The 20,241-nt window shown below is 43.4% G+C and overlaps 1 protein-coding gene across 2 annotated transcripts in view; it reads right to left on the reverse strand.

Annotated features, from left to right (window-relative positions):
* Positions 1 to 17,737: 17,737 nt before the first annotated feature.
* Positions 17,738 to 20,241, reverse strand: part of LOC121544832 (serine/threonine-protein phosphatase 2A 56 kDa regulatory subunit epsilon isoform) — a 48,294-nt gene continuing 45,790 nt past the window's right edge. For both annotated transcript variants that reach the window (XM_041855024.2, XM_041855025.2), the window contains 3 exons: positions 19,879 to 20,006; positions 19,627 to 19,728; positions 17,738 to 19,295 (listed from right to left, as the gene is read on the reverse strand). In XM_041855024.2, coding sequence (XP_041710958.1) covers positions 19,196 to 19,295; positions 19,627 to 19,728; positions 19,879 to 20,006 — 330 coding nt within the window. In that variant the 3' untranslated portion in view covers positions 17,738 to 19,195. The remainder of the gene's footprint in view (positions 19,296 to 19,626; positions 19,729 to 19,878; positions 20,007 to 20,241) is intronic.

Below are 20,241 nucleotides of genomic sequence, written 5' to 3' on the forward strand. Positions count from 1 at the left end.
GTTTGTAGGTGACCAAATACTTATTTTCCACCATAATTTGCAAATAAATTCATTAAAAATCCTACAATGTGATCTTCTGGAATTTTTTTCTCAATTTGTCTGTCATAGTTGACGTGTACCTATGATGAAAATTACAGGCCTCTCTCATCTTTTTAAGTGGGAGAACTTGCACAATTGGTGGCTGACTAAATACTTTTTTCCCCCACTGTATGTACAGTTGAAGTCGGAAGTTTACATACACCTTAGCCAAATACACTCAGTTTTTCACAATTCCTGACATTTAATCCTAGTAAAAATTCCCTGTCTTAGGTCAGTTAGGATCACCACAATATTTTAAGAATGTGAAATGTCAGAATAATAGTAGAGAGAATGATTTATTTCAGCTTTTATTTATTTCATCACATTCCCAGTGGGTCAGAAGTTTACAAACACTCAATTAGTATTTGGTAGCATTGCCTTTAAATTGCTTAACTTGGGTCAAACGTTTCGGGTAGCCTTCCACAAGCTTCCCACAATCAGTTGGGTGAATTTTGGCCCATTCCTCCTGACAGAGCTGGTGTAATTGAGTCAGGTTTGTAGGCCTCCTTGCTCACACACGCTTTTTCAGTTCTGCCCACAAATTTTCTATAGGATTGAGGTCAGGGCTTTGTGATGGCCACTCCAATACCTTGACTTTGTTGTCCTTAAGCCATCTTGCCACAACTTTGGAAGTATGCTTGGGGTCATTGTCCATTTGGAAGACCCATTTGCGACCAAGCTTTAACTTCCTGACTGATGTCTTGAGATGTTGCTTCAATATATCCACATCATTTTCCTTCCTCATGATGCCATCTATTTTGTGAAGTGCACCAGTCCCTCCTGCAGCAAAGCACCCCCACAGCATGATGCTGCCACCCCCGTGCTTCACGGTTGGGATGGTGTTCTTAGGCTTGCAAGGCACCCCCTTTTCACTCCAAACATAATGATGGTCATTATGGCCAAACAGTTCTATTTTTGTTTCATTAGACCAAAGGACATTTCTCCAAAAAGTACAATCTTTGTCCACATGTGCAGTTGCAAACCGTAGTCTGTCTTTTTTATGGCGGTTTTGGAGCAGTGGCTTCTTCCTTGCTGAGCGGCTTTCAGGTTATGTCGATATAGGACTTGTTTTACTGTGGATATTGATACTTTTGTACCTGTTTCCTCCAGCATCTTCACAAGGTCCTTTGCTGTTGTTCTGGGATTGATTTGCACTTTTCACACCAAAGTATGTTAATCTCTAGGAGACAGAACGCGTCTCCTTCCTGAGCGGTATGACGGCTGCTTGGTCCCATGGTGTTTATACTTGCATACTATTGTTTGAAAAGATGAACGTGGTACCTTCAGGCGTTTGGAAATTGCTCCCAAGGATGAACCAGACTTGTGGAGGTCTACAATTTCTTTTCTGAGGTCTTGGCTGATTCCTTTTGATTTTCCCATGATGTCAAAGAGGCACTGAGTTTGAAGGTAGGCCTTGAAATACATCCACAGGTACACCTCCAATTGACTCAAATGATGTCAATTAGCCTATCAGAAGCTTCTAAAGCCATGACATCATTTTCTGGAATTTTCCAAGCTGTTTAAAGGCACAGTCAACTTAGTGTATGTAAACTTCTGACCCACTGTAATTGTGATACAGTGAATTATAAGTGAAATACTCTATCTGTAAACAATTGTTGGAAAAATTACTTGTGTCATGCACAAAGTAGATGTCCTAACCGACTTGCCAAAACTATAGTTTGTTAACAAGAAATGTGTGTATGTAAACTTCCGACTTCAACTGTATATATATATATACAGCGGGGATAACAAGTATTTGATACACTGCCGATTTTGCAGGTTTTCCTACTTACAAAGCATGTAGAGGTCTGTCATTATTATCATAGGTACACTTCAACTGTGAGAGACAGAATATAAAACAAAAATCCAGAAAATCAAATTGTATGATTTTTAAGTAATTAATTTGCATTTTATTGCATGACATAAGTATTTGATCACCTACCAACCAGTAAGAATTCCGGCTCTCACAGACCTGTTAGTTTTTCTTTAAGAAGCCCTCCTGTTCTCCACTCATTACCTGTATTATCTGCACCTGTTTGAACTCGTTACCTGTATAAAAGACACCTGTCCACACACTCAATCAAACAGACTCCAACCTCTCCACAATGGCCAAGACCAGAGAGCTGTGTAAGGACATCAGGGATAAAATTGTAGACCTGCACAAGGCTGGGATAGGCTACAGGACAATAGGCAAGCAGCTTGGTGAGAAGGCAACAACTGTTGGCGCAATTATTAGAAAATGGAAGAAGTTCAAGATGATGGTCAATCACCCTCAGTCTGGGGTTCCATGCAAGATCTCACCTCGTGGGGCATCAATGATCATGAGGAAGGTGAGGGATCAGCCCAGAACTACACGGTAGGACCTGGTCAATGACCTGAAGAGAGCTGGGACCACAGTCTCAAAGAAAACCATTAGTAACACACTACGCTGTCATGGATAAAAATCCTGCAGCGCACGCAAGGTCCCCCTGCTCAAGCCAGCGCATGTCCAGGCCCGTCTGAAGTTTGCCAATGACCATCTGGATGATCCAGAGGAGGAATGGGAGAAGGTCATGTGGTCTGATGAGACAAACATAGAGCTTTTTGGTCTAAACCGCACTCGCCGTCTTTGGAGGAAGAAGAAGGATGAGTACAACCCCAATAACACCATCCCAACCGTGAAGCATGGAGGTGGAAACATCATTCTTTGGGGATGCTTTTCTGCAAAGGGGACAGGAAGACTGCACCGTATTGAGGGGAGGATGGATGGGGCCATGTATCGCGAGATCTTGCAATTACTTGTCATGCTGGAAGACCCAGCCAAGACCCATCTTCAATGCTCTTACTGAGGGAAGGAGGTTGTTGGCCAAGATCTCGCGATACATGGTCCCATCCATCCTCCCCTCAATACGGTGCAGTCGTCCTGTCCCCTTTGCAGAAAAGCATCCCCAAAGAATGATGTTTCCACCTCCATGCTTCACGGTTGGGATGGTGTTATTGGGGTTGTACTCATCCTTCTTCTTCCTCCAAAGACGGCGAGTGCGGTTTAGACCAAAAAGCTCTATGTTTGTCTCATCAGACCACATGACCTTCTCCCATTCCTCCTCTGGATCATCCAGATGGTCATTGGCAAACTTCAGACGGGCCTGGACATGCGCTGGCTTGAGCAGGGGGACCTTGCGTGCGCTGCAGGATTTTTATCCATGACAGCGTAGTGTGTTACTAATGGTTTTCTTTGAGACTGTGGTCCCAGCTCTCTTCAGGTCATTGACCAGGTCCTACCGTGTAGTTCTGGGCTGATCCCTCACCTTCCTCATGATCATTGATGCCCCACGAGGTGAGATCTTGCATGGAACCCCAGACTGAGGGTGATTGACCATCATCTTGAACTTCTTCCATTTTCTAATAATTGCGCCAACAGTTGTTGCCTTCTCACCAAGCTGCTTGCCTATTGTCCTGTAGCCTATCCCAGCCTTGTGCAGGTCTACAATGTTATCCCTGATGTCCTTACACAGCTCTCTGGTCTTGGCCATTGTGGAGAGGTTGGAGTCTGTTTGATTGAGTGTGTGGACAGGTGTCTTTTATACAGGTAACGAGTTCAAACAGGTGCAGTTAATACAGGTAATGAGTGGAGAACAGGAGGGCTTCTTAAAGAAAAACTAACAGGTCTGTGAGAGCCGGAATTCTTACTGGTTGGTAGGTGATTAAATACTTATGTCATGCAATAAAATGCAAATTAATTACTTAAAAATCATACAATGTGATTTTCTGGATTTTTGTTTTAGATTCCGTCTCTCACAGTTGAAGTGTACCTATGATACAAATTACAGACCTCTACATGCTTTGTAAGTAGGAAAACCTGCAAAATCGGCAGTGTATCAAATACTTGTTCTCCCCACTGTATATATACATATACAGTGAGGGAAAAAAGTATTTGATTCCATGCTGATTTTGTACGTTTGCCCACTGACAAAGAAATGATTAGTCTATCATTTTAATGGTAGGTTTTTGAACAGTGAGAGACAGAATAACAAAAAATCCAGAAAAACGCATGTAAAAAATGTTATAAATTGATTTGCATTTTAATGAGGGAAATAAGTATTTGACCCCCTCTCAATCAGAAAGATTTCTGGCTCCCATGTGTCTTTTATACAGGTAACGAGCTGAGATTAGGAGCACACTCTTAAAGGGAGTGCTCCTAATCTCAGTTTGTTACCTGTATAAAAGACACCTGTCCACAGAAGCAATCAATCAATCAGATTCCAAACTCTCCACCATGGCCAAGACCAAAGAGCTCTCCAATGATGTCAGGGACAAGATTGTAGACCTACACAAAGCTGGAATGGGCTACAAGACCATCGCCAAGCAGCTTGGTGAGAAGGTGACAACAGTTGGTGCGATTATTCGCAAATGGAAGAAACACAAAAAAAACTGTCAATCTCCCTCGGCCTGGAGCTCCATGCAAGATCTCACCTCGTGGAGTTGCAATGATCATGAGAACGGTGAGGAATCAAGCCAGAACTACACGGGGGATCTTGTCAATGATCTCAAGGCAGCTGGGACCATAGTCACCAAGAAAACAATTGGTAACACACTACGCCGTGAAGGACAGAAATCCCACAGCGCCCGCAAGGTCCCCCTGCTCAAGAAAGCACATATACAGTGGGGAAAAAAAGTATTTAGTCAGCCACCAATTGTGCAAGTTCTCCCACTTAAAAAGATGAGAGATGCCTGTAATTTTCATCATAGGTACACGTCAACTATGACAGACAAATTGAGGGAAAAAAATCCAGAAAATCACATCGTAGGATTTTTAATGAATTTATTTGCAAATTATGGTGGAAAATAAGTATTTGGTCACCTACAAACAAGCAAGATTTCTGGCTCTCACAGACCTGTAACTTCTTCTTTAAGAGGCTCCTCTGTCCTCCACTCGTTACCTGTATTAATGGCACCTGTTTGAACTTGTTATCAGTATAAAAGACACCTGTCCACAACCTCAAACAGTCACACTCCAAACTCCACTATGGCCAAGACCAAAGAGCTGTCAAAGGACACCAGAAACAAAATTGTAGACCTGCACCAGGCTGGGAAGACTGAATCTGCAATAGGTAAGCAGCTTGGTTTGAAGAAATCAACTGTGGGAGCAATTATTAGGAAATGGAAGACATACAAGACCACTGATAATCTCCCTCGATCTGGGGCTCCACGCAAGATCTCACCCCTTGGGGTCAAAATGATCACAAGAACGGTGAGCAAAAAATCCCAGAACCACACGGGGGGACCTAGTGAATGACCTGCAGAGAGCTGGGACCAAATTAACAAAGCCTACCATCAGTAACACACTACGCCGCTAGGGACTCAAATCCTGCAGTGCAAGACGTGTCCCCATGCTTAAGCCAGTACATGTCCAGGCCCGTCTGAAGTGCATTTGGATGATCCAGAAGAGGATTGGGAGAATGTCATATGGTCAGATGAAACCAAAATATAACTTTTTGGTAAAAACTCAACTCGTCATGTTTGGAGGACAAAGAATGCTGAGTTGCATCCAAAGAACACCATACCTACTGTGAAGCATGGGGGTGGAAACATCATGCTTTGGGGCTGTTTTTTCTGCAAAGGGACCAGGACGACTGATCCGTGTAAAGGAAAGAATGAATGGGGCCATGTATCGTGAGATTTTGAGTGAAAACCTCCTTCCATCAGCAAGGGCATTGAAGATGAAATGTGGCTGAGTCTTTCAGCATGACAATGATCCCAAACACACCGCCCGGGCAACGAAGGAGTGGCTTCGTAAGAAGCATTTCAAGGTCCTGGAGTGGCCTAGCCAGTCTCCAGATCTCAACCCCATAGAAAATCTTTGGAGGGAGTTGAAAGTCCGTGTTGCCCAGCGACAGCCTCAAAACATCACTGCTCTAGAGGAGATCTGCATGGAGGAATGGGCCAAAATACCAGAAACAGTGTGTGAAAACCTTGTGAAGACTTACAGAAAACGTTTGACCTGTGTCATTGCCAACAAAGGGTATATAACAAAGTATTGAGAAACTTTTGTTATTGACCAAATACTTATTTTCCACCATCATTTGCAAATAAATTCATTAAAAATCCTACAATGTGATTTTCTGGATGATTTTTTCTCATTTTGCCTGTCATAGTTGACGTGTACCTATGATGAAAATTACAGGCCTCTCTCAACTTTTTAAGTGGGAGAACTTGCACAATTGGTGGCTGACTAAATACTTTTTTTCCCCACTGTACAGGCCCATCTGAAGTTTGCCAATGAACATCTGAATGAGTTGTGGTCAGATGAGACCAAAATCGAGCTCTTTGGCATCAAATCAAATCAAATCAAATCAAATTTTATTGGTCACATGCGCCGAATACAACAAGTGCAGACATTACAGTGAAATGCTTACTTACAGCCCTTAACCAACAGTGCGTTTATTTTAAACAAAAAAGTAAGAATAAAACAACAACAAAAAAAAAAAAGTGTTGAGAAAAACAAAGAGCAGAAGTAAAATAAAGTGACAGTAGGGGAGGCTATATATACAGGGGGGGTAACGGTGCAGAGTCAATGTGTGGGGCACCGGCTAGTTGAGGTAGTTGAGGTAATATGTACATGTGGGTAGAGTTAAAGTGACTATGCATAAATACTTAACAGAGTAGCAGCAGCGTAAAAGGATGGGGTGGGGGGCAGTGCAAATAGTCCGGGTAGCCATGATTAGCTGTTCAGGAGTCTTATGGCTTGTGGGTAGAAGCTGTTGAGAAGTCTTTTGGACCTAGACTTGGCACTCCGGTACCGCTTGCCGTGCGGTAGCAGAGAGAACAGTCTATGACTAGGGTGGCTGGAGTCTTTGACAATTTTGAGGGCCTTCCTCTGACACCGCCTGGTATAGAGGTCTTGGATGGCAGGGAGCTTTGCCCCAGTGATGTACTGGGCCGTACGCACTACCCTCTGTAGTGCCTTGCGGTCAGAGGCCAAGCAGTTGCCATACCGAGGCGGTGATGCAACCAGTCAGGATGCTCTCGATGGTGCAGCTGTAGAATTTTTTGAGGATCTGAGGACCCATGCCAAATCTTTTTAGTCTCCTGAGGGGGAATAGGCTTTGTCGTGCCCTCTTCACGACTGTCTTGGTGTGCTTGGACCATGATAGTTCGTTGGTGATGTGGACACCAAGGAACTTGAAGCTCTCAACCTGTTCCACTACAGCCCCGTCGATGAGAATGGGGGCGTGCCTCAGTCCTCTTTTTTTTCCTGTAGTCCACAATCATCTCCTTTGTCTTGGTCACGTTGAGGGAGAGGTTGTTGTCCTGGCACCACACGGCCAGATCTCTGACCTCCTCCCTATAGGCTGTCTCATCGTTGTCGGTGATCAGGCCTACCACTGTTGTGTCGTCGGCAAACTTAATGATGGTGTTGGAGTCGTGCCTGGCCATGCAGTCATGGGTGAACAGAGAGTACAGGAGGGGGACTGAGCACGCACCCCTGAGGGGCCCCCGTGTTGAGGATCAGTGTGGCAGATGTGTTGTTACCTACCCTTACCACCTGGGGGCGGCCCGTCAGGAAGTCCAGGATCCAGTTGCAGAGGGAGGTGTTTAGTCCCAGGATCCTTAGCTTAGTGATGAGCTTAGAGGGCACTATGGTGTTGAATGCTGAGCTGTAGTCAATGAATAGCATTCTCACGTAGGTGTTCCTCTTGTCCAGGTGGGAAAGGGCAGTGTGGAGTGCGATAGAGATTGCATCATCTGTGGATCTGTTGGGGCGGTATGCAAATTGGAGTGGGTCTAGGGTTTCTGGGATTATGCTGTTGATGTGAGCCATGACCAGTCTTTCAAAGCACTTCATGGCTACAGACGTCAGTGCCACGGGTCGGTAGTCATTTAGGCAGGTTATCTTAGAGTTCTTGGGCACGGGGACTATGGTGGTCTGCTTGAAACATGTTGGTATTACAGACTCGGTCAGGGACATGTTGAAAATGTCAGTGAAGACACTTGCCAGTTGGTCAGCACATGCTCGGAGTACACGCCCTGGTAATCCGTCTGGCCCAGCGGCCTTGTGAATGTTGACTTGCTTAAAAGTCTTACTCACATCGGCTACGGAGAGCGTGATCACATAGTCGTCCGGAACAGCTGGTGCTCTCATGCATGCTTCAGTGTTGCTTGCCTCGAAGCGAGCATAGAAGTGGTTTAGCTCGTCTGGTAGGCTTGTGTCACTGGGCAGCTCGCGCTGTGCTTCCCTTTGTAGTCTGTAATAGTTTTCAAGCCCTGCCACATCCGACGAGCGTCAGAGCCAGTGTAGTATGATTCAATCTTAGACCTGTATTGACTCTTTGCCTGTTTGATGGTTCGTCGGAGGTCATAGCGGGATTTCTTATAAGCTTCCGGGTTAGAGTCCCGTTCCTTGAAAGCGGCAGCTCTACCCCTTTAGCTCAGTGCGGATGTTGCCTGTAATCCATGGCTTCTGGTTGGGGTATGTACGTACGGTCACTGTGGGGACGACATCATCGATGCACTTATTGATGAAGCCAGTGACTGATGTGGTGTACTCCTCAATGCTGTCTGAAGAATCCCGGAACATGTTCCAGTCTGTCAACTCTGTCAACTCAACTCGCCGTGTTTGGAGGAGGAGGAATGCTGCCTATGACTCCAAGAATACCATCCCTTTGTCAAACATGGAGGTGGAAACATTATGCTTTGGGGGTGTTTTTCTGCTAAGGGGACAGGACAACTTCACCGCATCAAAGGGATGATGGACGGGGCCATGTACCGTCAAATCTTGGGTGAGAACCTCCTTCCCTCAGCCAGGGCATTGAAAATGGGTAGTGGAGGGGTATTCCAGCATGACAATGACCCAAAACACACGGCCAAGGCAACAAAGGAGTGGCTCAAGAAGAAGCACATTAATGTCCTGGAGTGGCTAGCCAGTCTCCAGACCTTAATCCCATAGAAAATCTGTGGAGGGAGCTGAAGGTTCAAGTTGCCAAACGTCAGCCTCGAAACCTTAATGACTTGGAGAAGATCTGCAAAGAGGTGTGGAACAAAATCCCTCTTGAGATGTGTGCAAACCTGGTGGCCAACTACAAGAAACGTCTGACCTCTGTGATTGCCAACAAGGGTTTTGCCACCAAGTACTAAGTCATGTTTTTGCAGAGGGATCAAATACTTATTTCCCTCATTAAAATGCAAATCAATTTATAACATTTTTTACATGCGTTTTTCTGGAATATTTTTTTGTTATTCTGTCTCTCACTGTTCAAGTAAACCTACCATTACAATTATAGACTGATCATGTCTTTGTCAGTGGGCAAACGTACAAAATCAGCAGGGGATCAAATACTTTTTTCCCTCACTGTATATACACACATTCATATATATATATACATACATGTATATACATACACACACACACACACACACATATATATATATATAGTAGTCCCGTGTAGCTCAGTTGGTAGAGCATGGCACTTGCAACGCCAGGGTTGTGTGTTAGATTCCCACGGGGGACCAGTATGAAAACGTATGCACTCACTAACTGTAAGTCACTCTGGATAAGAGCGTCTGCTAAATGACTCAAATGTAAAATATATATATATATATATATACAGTGGGGCAAAAAAGTATTTAGTCAGCCACCAATTGTGCAAGTTCTCCCACTTAAAAAGATGAGAGAGGCCTGTAATTTTCATCATAGGTACACGTCAACTATGACAGACAAATTGAGAAAAGAAAATCCAGAAAATCACATTGTAGGATTTTTAATGAATTTATTTGCAAATTATGGTGGAAAATAAGTATTTGGTCACCTACAAACAAGCAAGATTTCTGGCTCTCACAGACCTGTAACTTCTTCTTTAAGAGGCTCCTCTGTCCTCCACTCGTTACCTGTATTAATGGCACCTGTTTGAACTTGTTATCAGTATAAAAGACACCTGTCCACAACCTCAAACAGTCACACTCCAAACTCCACTATGGCCAAGACCAAAGAGCTGTCAAAGGACACCAGAAACAAAATTGTAGACCTGCACCAGGCTGGGAAGACTGAATCTGCAAAAGGTAAGCAGCTTGGTTTGAAGAAATCAACTGTGGGAGCAATTATTAGGAAATGGAAGACATACAAGACCACTGATAATCTCCCTTGATCTGGGGCTCCATGCAAGATCTCACCCGTGGGGTCAAAATGATCACAAGAACGGTGAGCAAAAATCCCAGAACCACACGGGGGGACCTAGTGAATGACCTGCAGAGAGCTGGGACCAAAGTAACAAAGCCTACCATCAGTAACACACTACGCCGCCAGGGACTCAAATCCTGCAGTGCCAGACGTGTCCCCCCTGCTTAAGCCAGTACATGTCCAGGCCCGTCTGAAGTTTGCTAGAGTGCATTTGGATGATCCAGAAGAGGATTGGGAGAATGTCATATGGTCAGCTGAAACCAAAATAGAACTTTTGGTAAAAACTCAACTCGTCGTGTTTGGAGGACAAAGAATGCTGAGTTGCATCCAAAGAACACCATACCTACTGTGAAGCATGGGGGTGGAAACATCATGCTTTGGGGCTGTTATTCTGCAAAGGGACCAGGACGACTGATCCGTGTAAAAGGAAAGAATGAATGGGGCAATGTATCGTGAGATTTTGAGTGAAAACCTCCTTCCATCAGCAAGGGCATTGAAGATGAAACGTGGCTGGGTCTTTCAGCATGACAATGATCCCAAACACACCGCCTGGGCAACGAAGGAGTGGCTTCGTAAGAAGCATTTCAAGGTCCTCGAGTGGCCTAGTCAATCTCCAGATCTCAACCCCATAGAAAATCTTTATAGGGAGTTGAAAGTCCATGTTGCCCAGCGACAGCCCCAAAACATCACTGCTCTAGAGAAGATCTGCATGAAGGAATGGGCCAAAATACCAGCAACAGTGTGTGAAAACCTTGTGAAGACTTACAGAAAACGTTTTGACCTGTGTCATTGCCAACAAAGGGTATATAACAAAGTATTGAGAAACTTTTGTTATTGACCAAATACTTATTTTCCACCATCATTTGCAAATAAATTCATTAAAAATCCTACAATGTGATTTTCTGGATGATTTTTTCTCATTTTGCCTGTCATAGTTGACGTGTACCTATGATGAAAATTACAGGCCTCTCTCAACTTTTTAAGTGGGAGAACTTGCACAATTGGTGGCTGACTAAATACTTTTTTTCCCCACTGTACAGGCCCATCTGAAGTTTGCCAATGAACATCTGAATGAGTTGTGGTCAGATGAGACCAAAATCGAGCTCTTTGGCATCAACTCAACTCGCCGTGTTTGGAGGAGGAGGAATGCTGCCTATGACTCCAAGAATACCATCCCTTTGTCAAACATGGAGGTGGAAACATTATGCTTTGGGGGTGTTTTTCTGCTAAGGGGACAGGACAACTTCACCGCATCAAAGGGATGATGGACGGGGCCATGTACCGTCAAATCTTGGGTGAGAACCTCCTTCCCTCAGCCAGGGCATTGAAAATGGGTAGTGGAGGGGTATTCCAGCATGACAATGACCCAAAACACACGGCCAAGGCAACAAAGGAGTGGCTCAAGAAGAAGCACATTAATGTCCTGGAGTGGCCTAGCCAGTCTCCAGACCTTAATCCCATAGAAAATCTGTGGAGGGAGCTGAAGGTTCAAGTTGCCAAACGTCAGCCTCGAAACCTTAATGACTTGGAGAAGATCTGCAAAGAGGTGTGGAACAAAATCCCTCTTGAGATGTGTGCAAACCTGGTGGCCAACTACAAGAAACGTCTGACCTCTGTGATTGCCAACAAGGGTTTTGCCACCAAGTACTAAGTCATGTTTTGCAGAGGGATCAAATACTTATTTCCCTCATTAAAATGCAAATCAATTTATAACATTTTTTACATGCGTTTTTCTGGAATATTTTTTTGTTATTCTGTCTCTCACTGTTCAAGTAAACCTACCATTACAATTATAGACTGATCATGTCTTTGTCAGTGGGCAAACGTACAAAATCAGCAGGGGATCAAATACTTTTTTCCCTCACTGTATATACACACATTCATATATATATATACATACATGTATATACATACACACACACACACACACACATATATATATATATAGTAGTCCCGTGTAGCTCAGTTGGTAGAGCATGGCACTTGCAACGCCAGGGTTGTGTGTTAGATTCCCACGGGGGACCAGTATGAAAACGTATGCACTCACTAACTGTAAGTCACTCTGGATAAGAGCGTCTGCTAAATGACTCAAATGTAAAATATATATATATATATATATACAGTGGGGCAAAAAAGTATTTAGTCAGCCACCAATTGTGCAAGTTCTCCCACTTAAAAAGATGAGAGAGGCCTGTAATTTTCATCATAGGTACACGTCAACTATGACAGACAAATTGAGAAAAGAAAATCCAGAAAATCACATTGTAGGATTTTTAATGAATTTATTTGCAAATTATGGTGGAAAATAAGTATTTGGTCACCTACAAACAAGCAAGATTTCTGGCTCTCACAGACCTGTAACTTCTTCTTTAAGAGGCTCCTCTGTCCTCCACTCGTTACCTGTATTAATGGCACCTGTTTGAACTTGTTATCAGTATAAAAGACACCTGTCCACAACCTCAAACAGTCACACTCCAAACTCCACTATGGCCAATACCAAAGAGCTGTCAAAGGACACCAGAAACAAAAGTGTAGACCTGCACCAGGCTGGGAAGACTGAATCTGCAATAGGTAAGCAGCTTGGTTTGAAGAAATCAACTGTGGGAGCAATTATTAGGAAATGGAAGACATACAAGACCACTGATAATCTCCCTCGATCTGGGGCTCCACGCAAGATCTCACCCCGTGGGGTCAAAATGATCACAAGAACGGTGAGCAAAAAATCCCAGAACCACACGGGGGACCTAGTGAATGACCTGCAGAGAGCTGGGACCAAAGTACAAAGCCTACCATCAGTAACACACTACGCCGCCAGGGACTCAAATCCTGCAGTGCTAGACGTGTCCCCCTGCTTAAGCCAGTACATGTCCAGGCCCGTCTGAAGTTTGCTAGAGTGCATCCAGAAGAGGATTGGGAGAATGTCATATGGTCAGATGAAACCAAAATATAACTTTTTGGTAAAAACTCAACTCGTTGTGTTTGGAGGACAAAGAATGCTGAGTTGCATCCAAAGAACACCATACCTACTGTGAAGCATGGGGAGTGAAAACATCATACTTTGGGGCTGTTTTTCTGCAAAGGGACCAGGACGACTGATCCGTGTAAAGGAAAGAATGAATGGGGCCATGTATCGTGAGATTTTGAGTGAAAACCTCCTTCCATCAGCAAGGGCATTGAAGATGAAACGTGGCTGGGTCTTTCAGCATGACAATGATCCCAAACACACCGCCCGGGCAACGAAGGAGTGGCTTCGTAAGAAGCATTTCAAGGTCCTGGAGTCTCCAGATCTCAACCCCATAGAAAATCTTTGGAGGGAGTTGAAAGTCCGTGTTGCCCAGCGACAGCCCCAAAACATCACTGCTCTAGAGGAGATCTGCATGGAGGAATGGGCCAAAATACCAGCAACAGTGTGTGAAAACCTTGTGAAGACTTACAGAAAACGTTTGACCTGTGTCATTGCCAACAAAGGGTATATAACAAAGTATTGAGAAACTTTTGTTATTGACCAAATACTTATTTTCCACCATAATTTGCAAATAAATTCATTAAAAATCCTACAATGTGATTTTCTGGATTTTTTTCCCTCATTTTGTCTGTCATAGTTGACGTGTACCTATGATGAAAATTACAGGCCTCTCTCATCTTTTTAAGTGGGAGAACTTGCACAATTGGTGGCTGACTAAATACTTTTTTTCCCCACTGTATATATATACACACACACACACACACACACATACAAACACAGTGCATTAGGAAAGTATTCAGACCCCTTGACTTTTTCCACATTTTGTTACATTATACAGCCTTATTCTAAAATGGATTAAATTGTTTTTTTCCCCTAATCAATCTACACACACTACCCCATAATGATAAAGCAAAAACAGGTTTTTAGAAATGTTTGCAAATGTAAAAAAAAAAGAAAAAAAAAAAGGAAATATCACATTTTGTATTCAGACCCTTTACTCAGTACATTGTTGAAGCACCTTTGGCAGCGATTACAGCGTAGAGTCTTCTTGGGTATGACGCTACAAGCTTGGCACACCTGTATATGTGGAGTTTCTCCCATTCTTCTCTGCAGATCCTCTGGTTGGATGGGAGCGTCTCTTCACAGCTATTTTAAGGTCTTTCCAGAGACGTTAGATCGGGTTCAAGTCCGAGCTCTGGCTGGGCCACTCAAGGACATTCAGAGACTTATACTGAAGCCCCTCCTGCGTTGTCTTGGCTGTGTGCTAAGGGTCGTTGTCCTGTTGGAAGGTGAACCTTCACCCCAGTGAGGTCCTGAGCGCTTTTCATCAAGGATCTCTCTGTACTTTGCTCCGTTCATCATTCCCTCGATCCTGACTAGTCTCCCAGTCCCTGCCGCTGAAAAACATCCCCACAGCCTGATGCTGCCACAACCATGCTTCACCGTAGAGATGGTGCCAGGTTTCTTCCAGACGTGATGCTTGGCATTCAGGCTAAAGAGTTCAATCTTGGCTTCATCAGACCAGAGAATCTTGTTTCTCATGGACTGAGAGTCTTTAGGTGCCTTTTGACAAACTCCAAGCAGGCAGTTATGTGCCTTTTACTGAGAAGTGGCTTCCGTCTGGCCACTCTATCATAAAGGTATGATTGGTGGAGTGCTGCAGAGATGGTTGTCCTTCTGGAAGGTTCACCCATCTCCACAGAGGAACTCTGTCAGAGTGACCATCGGTTTTTGGTCACCTCCCTGACCAAGGCCCTTCTCCCCCGATTGCTCAGTTTGGCTGGTTTGGCCAGCTCTAGGAAGAGTCTTGGTGCATCCAAACTTCTTTCATTTAAGAATGACGGAGGCCACTAAGTTCTTGGGGTCCTTCAATTCTGCAGAAATGTTTTGGTACCCTTCCGCAGATCTGTGCCTCGACACAATCCTGTCTCGGAGCCCTACGGACAATTCCTTTGAAGTCATGGCTTAGTTTTTGCTCTGACATGTACTGTCAACTGTGTGACCATATATAGACAGCTGTGTGCCTTTCCAAATCATGTCCAACCAATTGAATTTACCACAGGTGGACTCCAATAAAGTTGTAGAAACGTCTCAAGGATGAGCATTGGAAACAGGATGCACCTGAGCTCAATTTTGAGTCGCATAGCAAAGGGTCTGAATACTTATGTAAAATAGGTATGTTTTTTATATATTTAATACATTTGCTAAAATTTCTAAAAACCTGTTTTTGCTTTGTCATTATGGGGTATGGTGTGTAGATGAGCATATATATATTTTAATCAATTTTAGAATAAGGCTGTAACGTAACAAACTGTGGAAAAAGTAATGGGGTCCGAATACTTTCTGAATGCACTATATTTAAAAAATAATAATGAAATTCACTGAGGATGGTCCTCCCCATCCTCTTCTGAGGAGCCTCCACTGTGCCCACCAACATTAGACAACTGAAATAAGTAAATAAAATCAATGATGAGAGAATAGTCCGAATAACTGATACCTGGCACAGACAAGGTGGCGTTGCAGGAAGATCGGAGTACCGTGAACCAAGAGGTTGTGAATTCAAATCCCAGGCAAGGACATGTTGAATAACAATTATTATATAAATGAACATGCACAATGTAATCAAGTGTGTCAAATATGTAAGTTGAAAACACTATGTTAAAAACACGGTGTGTGTGTGTGAGAGAGAGAGTATCCCGAACCTTGCCAAAAGACAACGAGCTATGAATGGATCAGTGGTTCACGAATTAGGGCCTTGATTGGCTCGTCAACAGTAACAAGTCGTGATGTGTAATTGCAACATTCCCATTAAATGTGTGTAGAACATTAATATCATATAATCTGAGAACATGGCAACCATGTTCTGTGTATGTTTGGTGGGATGTTGATGGAAAAATTCTCCTAACCCACAGAACTGGACACATGAATGTTCTTGCAATGTTCCCATGAAACTTGTCTAGAACATTAATATCTTAAGTTCTGAGAACATGGTAACCACGTTCTGGGAAATTCTATTTGACATTAAGGGAATGGTCTCCTGGAAACATTCCTTGCACATCACAGGAACATTCCTATGAAAACGCTAGTTAATGACCTAATACGACTCTTAAGGGAAAGTTCTCTAAAGTTATTTTGTTGTTAGGTGTGTTGCTACTGTGTTATATTAGTTTTCTATATGAAAATGAGAATAACTAGACAGTTTCCCTCTAGTAGTTAAACACCACACATGCATTTTCCTTGGGGATGATTGTGGCAAAAAAAAAATCTAAATGGGAGATCAATTAGTCACACAAACTGTAAATTATTGTTATCGTTCTAGCTCCATTGTGCTTGTAAAGCAATTGCCCACCAGTTATCTACAATAAAACATTCAGCGGTTACCGAAGGACAATACACTTGTGACTAGTTTGAGTGAGTGCTCGTATGAGTTTTTGCCAGAAGATACCAACGCTAACGTTACGGTTGTTTACACTGAGCTGCACTGGGGTCAGAACGCAATCATGGTTACATTAACACCGTGGAGCCAGTGCGAGATACGGGTCGGAAAAAGTACCTTAATGCAGGGATGGGATATGTCACTGCACTACAAATTGTACCTTTATCCACACTGCTTCATCGAGAAGATCAAAATACTGCTAAGGGCAGTTTTCCGGAAAACGAGCAGTATTTCAATCTTCTCGATGGAGCAGTGTGGATAAAGGTAAGTTGGAGTACAGTGGAATATTCCATCCCTGCATTAAGGTACGTTTTCCGACCCGTATCTCACGCCGGCTCCACAGTGTCTTAATGTACCCATGATTGCGTTCCAACCCCAGTGCAGCTCAGTGTAAACAAGTGTAACTGTAGGGTCGGTATCTTCTGGCAAAAGTGTGTGTCAGGTCAACATTACACCCACCTTCCACACTCCAAGGGGTCACACACGGATCAGATCACATCAAACCTTGTGTGATAAATGGAATACAGATCTAGTAAAGGAAGGATTTTCATAGATTTGGTCCAGAAATACTCTTCATTGATATTGTACCAGGGCTGAATAAATGCTCACAAATTACATACCGGATACAAATCAACTACAAAGTGACTCAATGGCTGCTATGGGGTCCGTCAGATGTTAAGTCTTGCTGCCCTCCTGTGGCACTCCAAGATATCATTACATTTGTGGTACAGTAAAATTATCTTTACTTAAAAAACAAGAAACAAAACTCACATGCTGCTAATTGTTGGTGAACCAAGTCCATTAAACACGAATAATGAGTAGACTCTTGTAATCGATCATTCATCATACCAAAGGATATTGAGACGGGTCTATGTTGACTGCAGACTGCTTTACAGCTGTCGCTGACTTGCTTGACTAGCCAAGTGACAACAAGCGGAATCAATTAGTCACAGCACCGTTTCAGAGTAGCTAAGCAACAATCAAAAACCCAAGACCTCCTTCATTAATTTTTTCACCTCTCCATCGCACACAGGCACAAAGTAAACAGCAGTATGCGGTCTGTAAATAGAGCAAATCAAGCATCTGGGCTTTATCACAAAACAGGTTTAAATTAATATTTTTATTTTTTAAAATAAACATTTGTATTTCTTCAACCCTTTTTTTTCTTCTTTTTCTTCATATGTCTGGGCCATCCTAAAGCACACATTAATTCTGTAAGGGGTCAACAATGCTGAACTTACTGTAAATTTTAACAGGATATGAACTGCTCCATGACTCCCCTCTCTCTGCCCTGCCCTTCCCCACTCCACAATTAAAAAAGATCTGATGGTCAAAGTAACATAAAAAAATCCAAAATGAGAAATAAAAACCAAGAAGGAAACGGGTAAAACACTATCATAAATACCAGATAGTCTTGTTCCATATTACCTCATATACTGAATACTTCTTGACTGTTCCTAAGCAAAGATATGCTAAACTACTACAAGATACAAGATATCAGTGTACTGCGTTCAATAACAATATACAGGTTTGTAATACTGTGAAAAGCACACCCGGGAGTGACGCTCCTTTTCACAACAGGCGAGTTTGGTGCTCCTCTACAGCTCACAATAGCTTTACATTTTTCATATTTTCGTGTGTGGCTGGAGGGTACCAGTGCCAGACTGATACCAGGCTGCCTGGGACTACAGGGTCAAAGTCCACAAAACCAGAGACAACTGAACTGACAGAAACCAATCAAATCATTGGGGAGTCAGATGCACACACACAAGTGAAAAGAAACAAATGTGGAAGTGGGGAGAAAATGGTGTGAGAGGATGGATGTAAGTGTGTGTATGACCTTCCCTTGTTTTTTTATTTTAGTCCCTGTACATACAGGCCCTTAACATGTTTGCCTCTTGGAGGGGTCGAGAGGTTAAATTCATTTCCTCATGGCTAATGGGTCCGTAATACCAGCTTAGCTTCAGCATGAGAGGCAGGTCAGTGGGTGGTCCTTACAGAGGGAAGGGGTATCCTCTTGGTCAGGGCGGAGCCTCCCAGGTATCTCACTCAGTCAGGACGTCCCACACAGGGAGAGAGGTACAGAAGCACCACAGGGTGAAAGGGACAGAGAGAGGGAGATATAGAAAGAGCAAGGAGTAGAACCAGAGATGGAAAATAGGTTTGTAATCAGGGAGAGTGGGGTTCTCAAATGGGAGGGGAGTTAAAACAATCTATTTTCTTTTCACTGTTAATTTTTTTCCCAAGAAGAGTTCATTTCAAGTCTTACTGTCCAAAGTCTTTTTTTTTACCCCCACACAAGTTCCGTTTCTCGTCTTTTGGATTTTTTTGACCATTTTTATTATTTTTTCTTTCGCAATAATAGCAGTTTACGGAAAAAAGAAAAGTTATTTACAGTGCTGTTGAAATAATGAAACAGACGTGTGAATCTACCGTAAAGTAAGTCGCACAATACAGAAAAAAAAAAAAAAAACACGGTTGCTCCATGTCATTCCAGATGGCCGTATAGGATCCGCGGGGTGCACTCCGGTGGACATGGATGGGAGGGGAGTGTGGCGCTTCGTTAAGTGGGAATGATCCCGTCACGCCTAAGGCCCTTCTTCAGTTCGAGGTCCTCCAGCTTCTTCCAAAGCTCCTCCCTCTCCTTCTCCTTCTTCTTTTCACTGCAGACAGTACAGAACACACAGGCGGAGGGACATATCAGGGGGCAGGGGGGGCAAAGCAGGACTAGCTGTAGATTACTACTGGTTTACCACCACTACGTACATTTCCTTATCATGCCAGAGTCAAGAATCACAATATTACACACACCACACAGTGTATGAGAGAACAAGTGTGATTCTGTATACAAACTAACAGTAATTGTTCTGTATGAACCCGTGTAGTGAGCATGGGCCTATTTGAATGGGTGTCTAAAACTATACACCCTACTACAACAGCGCTCTAAGCAGGACCACACCACAGAGGCTCCATTAATGATGCTGCATATCATACCGCTGGCGGTCTGACTTGTAAGTTGCTGTGAGCTCATCAAACAAGGTACTGTTCATCTCCATGAAGGCTTTCAGTACGTTGTACACCAACGCCACTATCGCCCTGCAAGGCAAAATATTTTATTTTTTACAAAAATACAGTCAATATAAACTATTTTACAACTTATTTTTTCTCTTATGAATCAAGAGTAAACAAATACAAGAAGATAAATTAAGTTTTCTTATGTGTGAGGGTGTGTTGAGGTGGACTCACGGGTTCCAGTGCTCTTTGGAGATCCTGTAGAGGCTGGCGAACATGATGGGCAGGATAACGCTGGAGTTCTCCTCGATCAGACTCATGATGTACTCGTTGTTCCAGTAGTACAGGGCCCTCTCTGCCACCTGCCAGGGACACAGAGATTTAATACACAATACCTACACCCATCTGCACTAGCCTGGTTCCAGATCTGTTTTGTGCGCCTATGGTCGTTGTCATAACATGATAGTTGGTGCTACAGCACAAACAGATCTGGGACCAGGCTAAACACTCCTCATCCAACAATCACCATGTACTGATAAAAGCACCATAGATATGCTGAGATGACCACTAAAAACCAGGGTCCGTGCTATCCGGAAT

Source organism: Coregonus clupeaformis, chromosome 29, assembly GCF_020615455.1.
Source record: "Coregonus clupeaformis isolate EN_2021a chromosome 29, ASM2061545v1, whole genome shotgun sequence".
Classification (NCBI taxonomy): domain Eukaryota; kingdom Metazoa; phylum Chordata; class Actinopteri; order Salmoniformes; family Salmonidae; genus Coregonus; species Coregonus clupeaformis.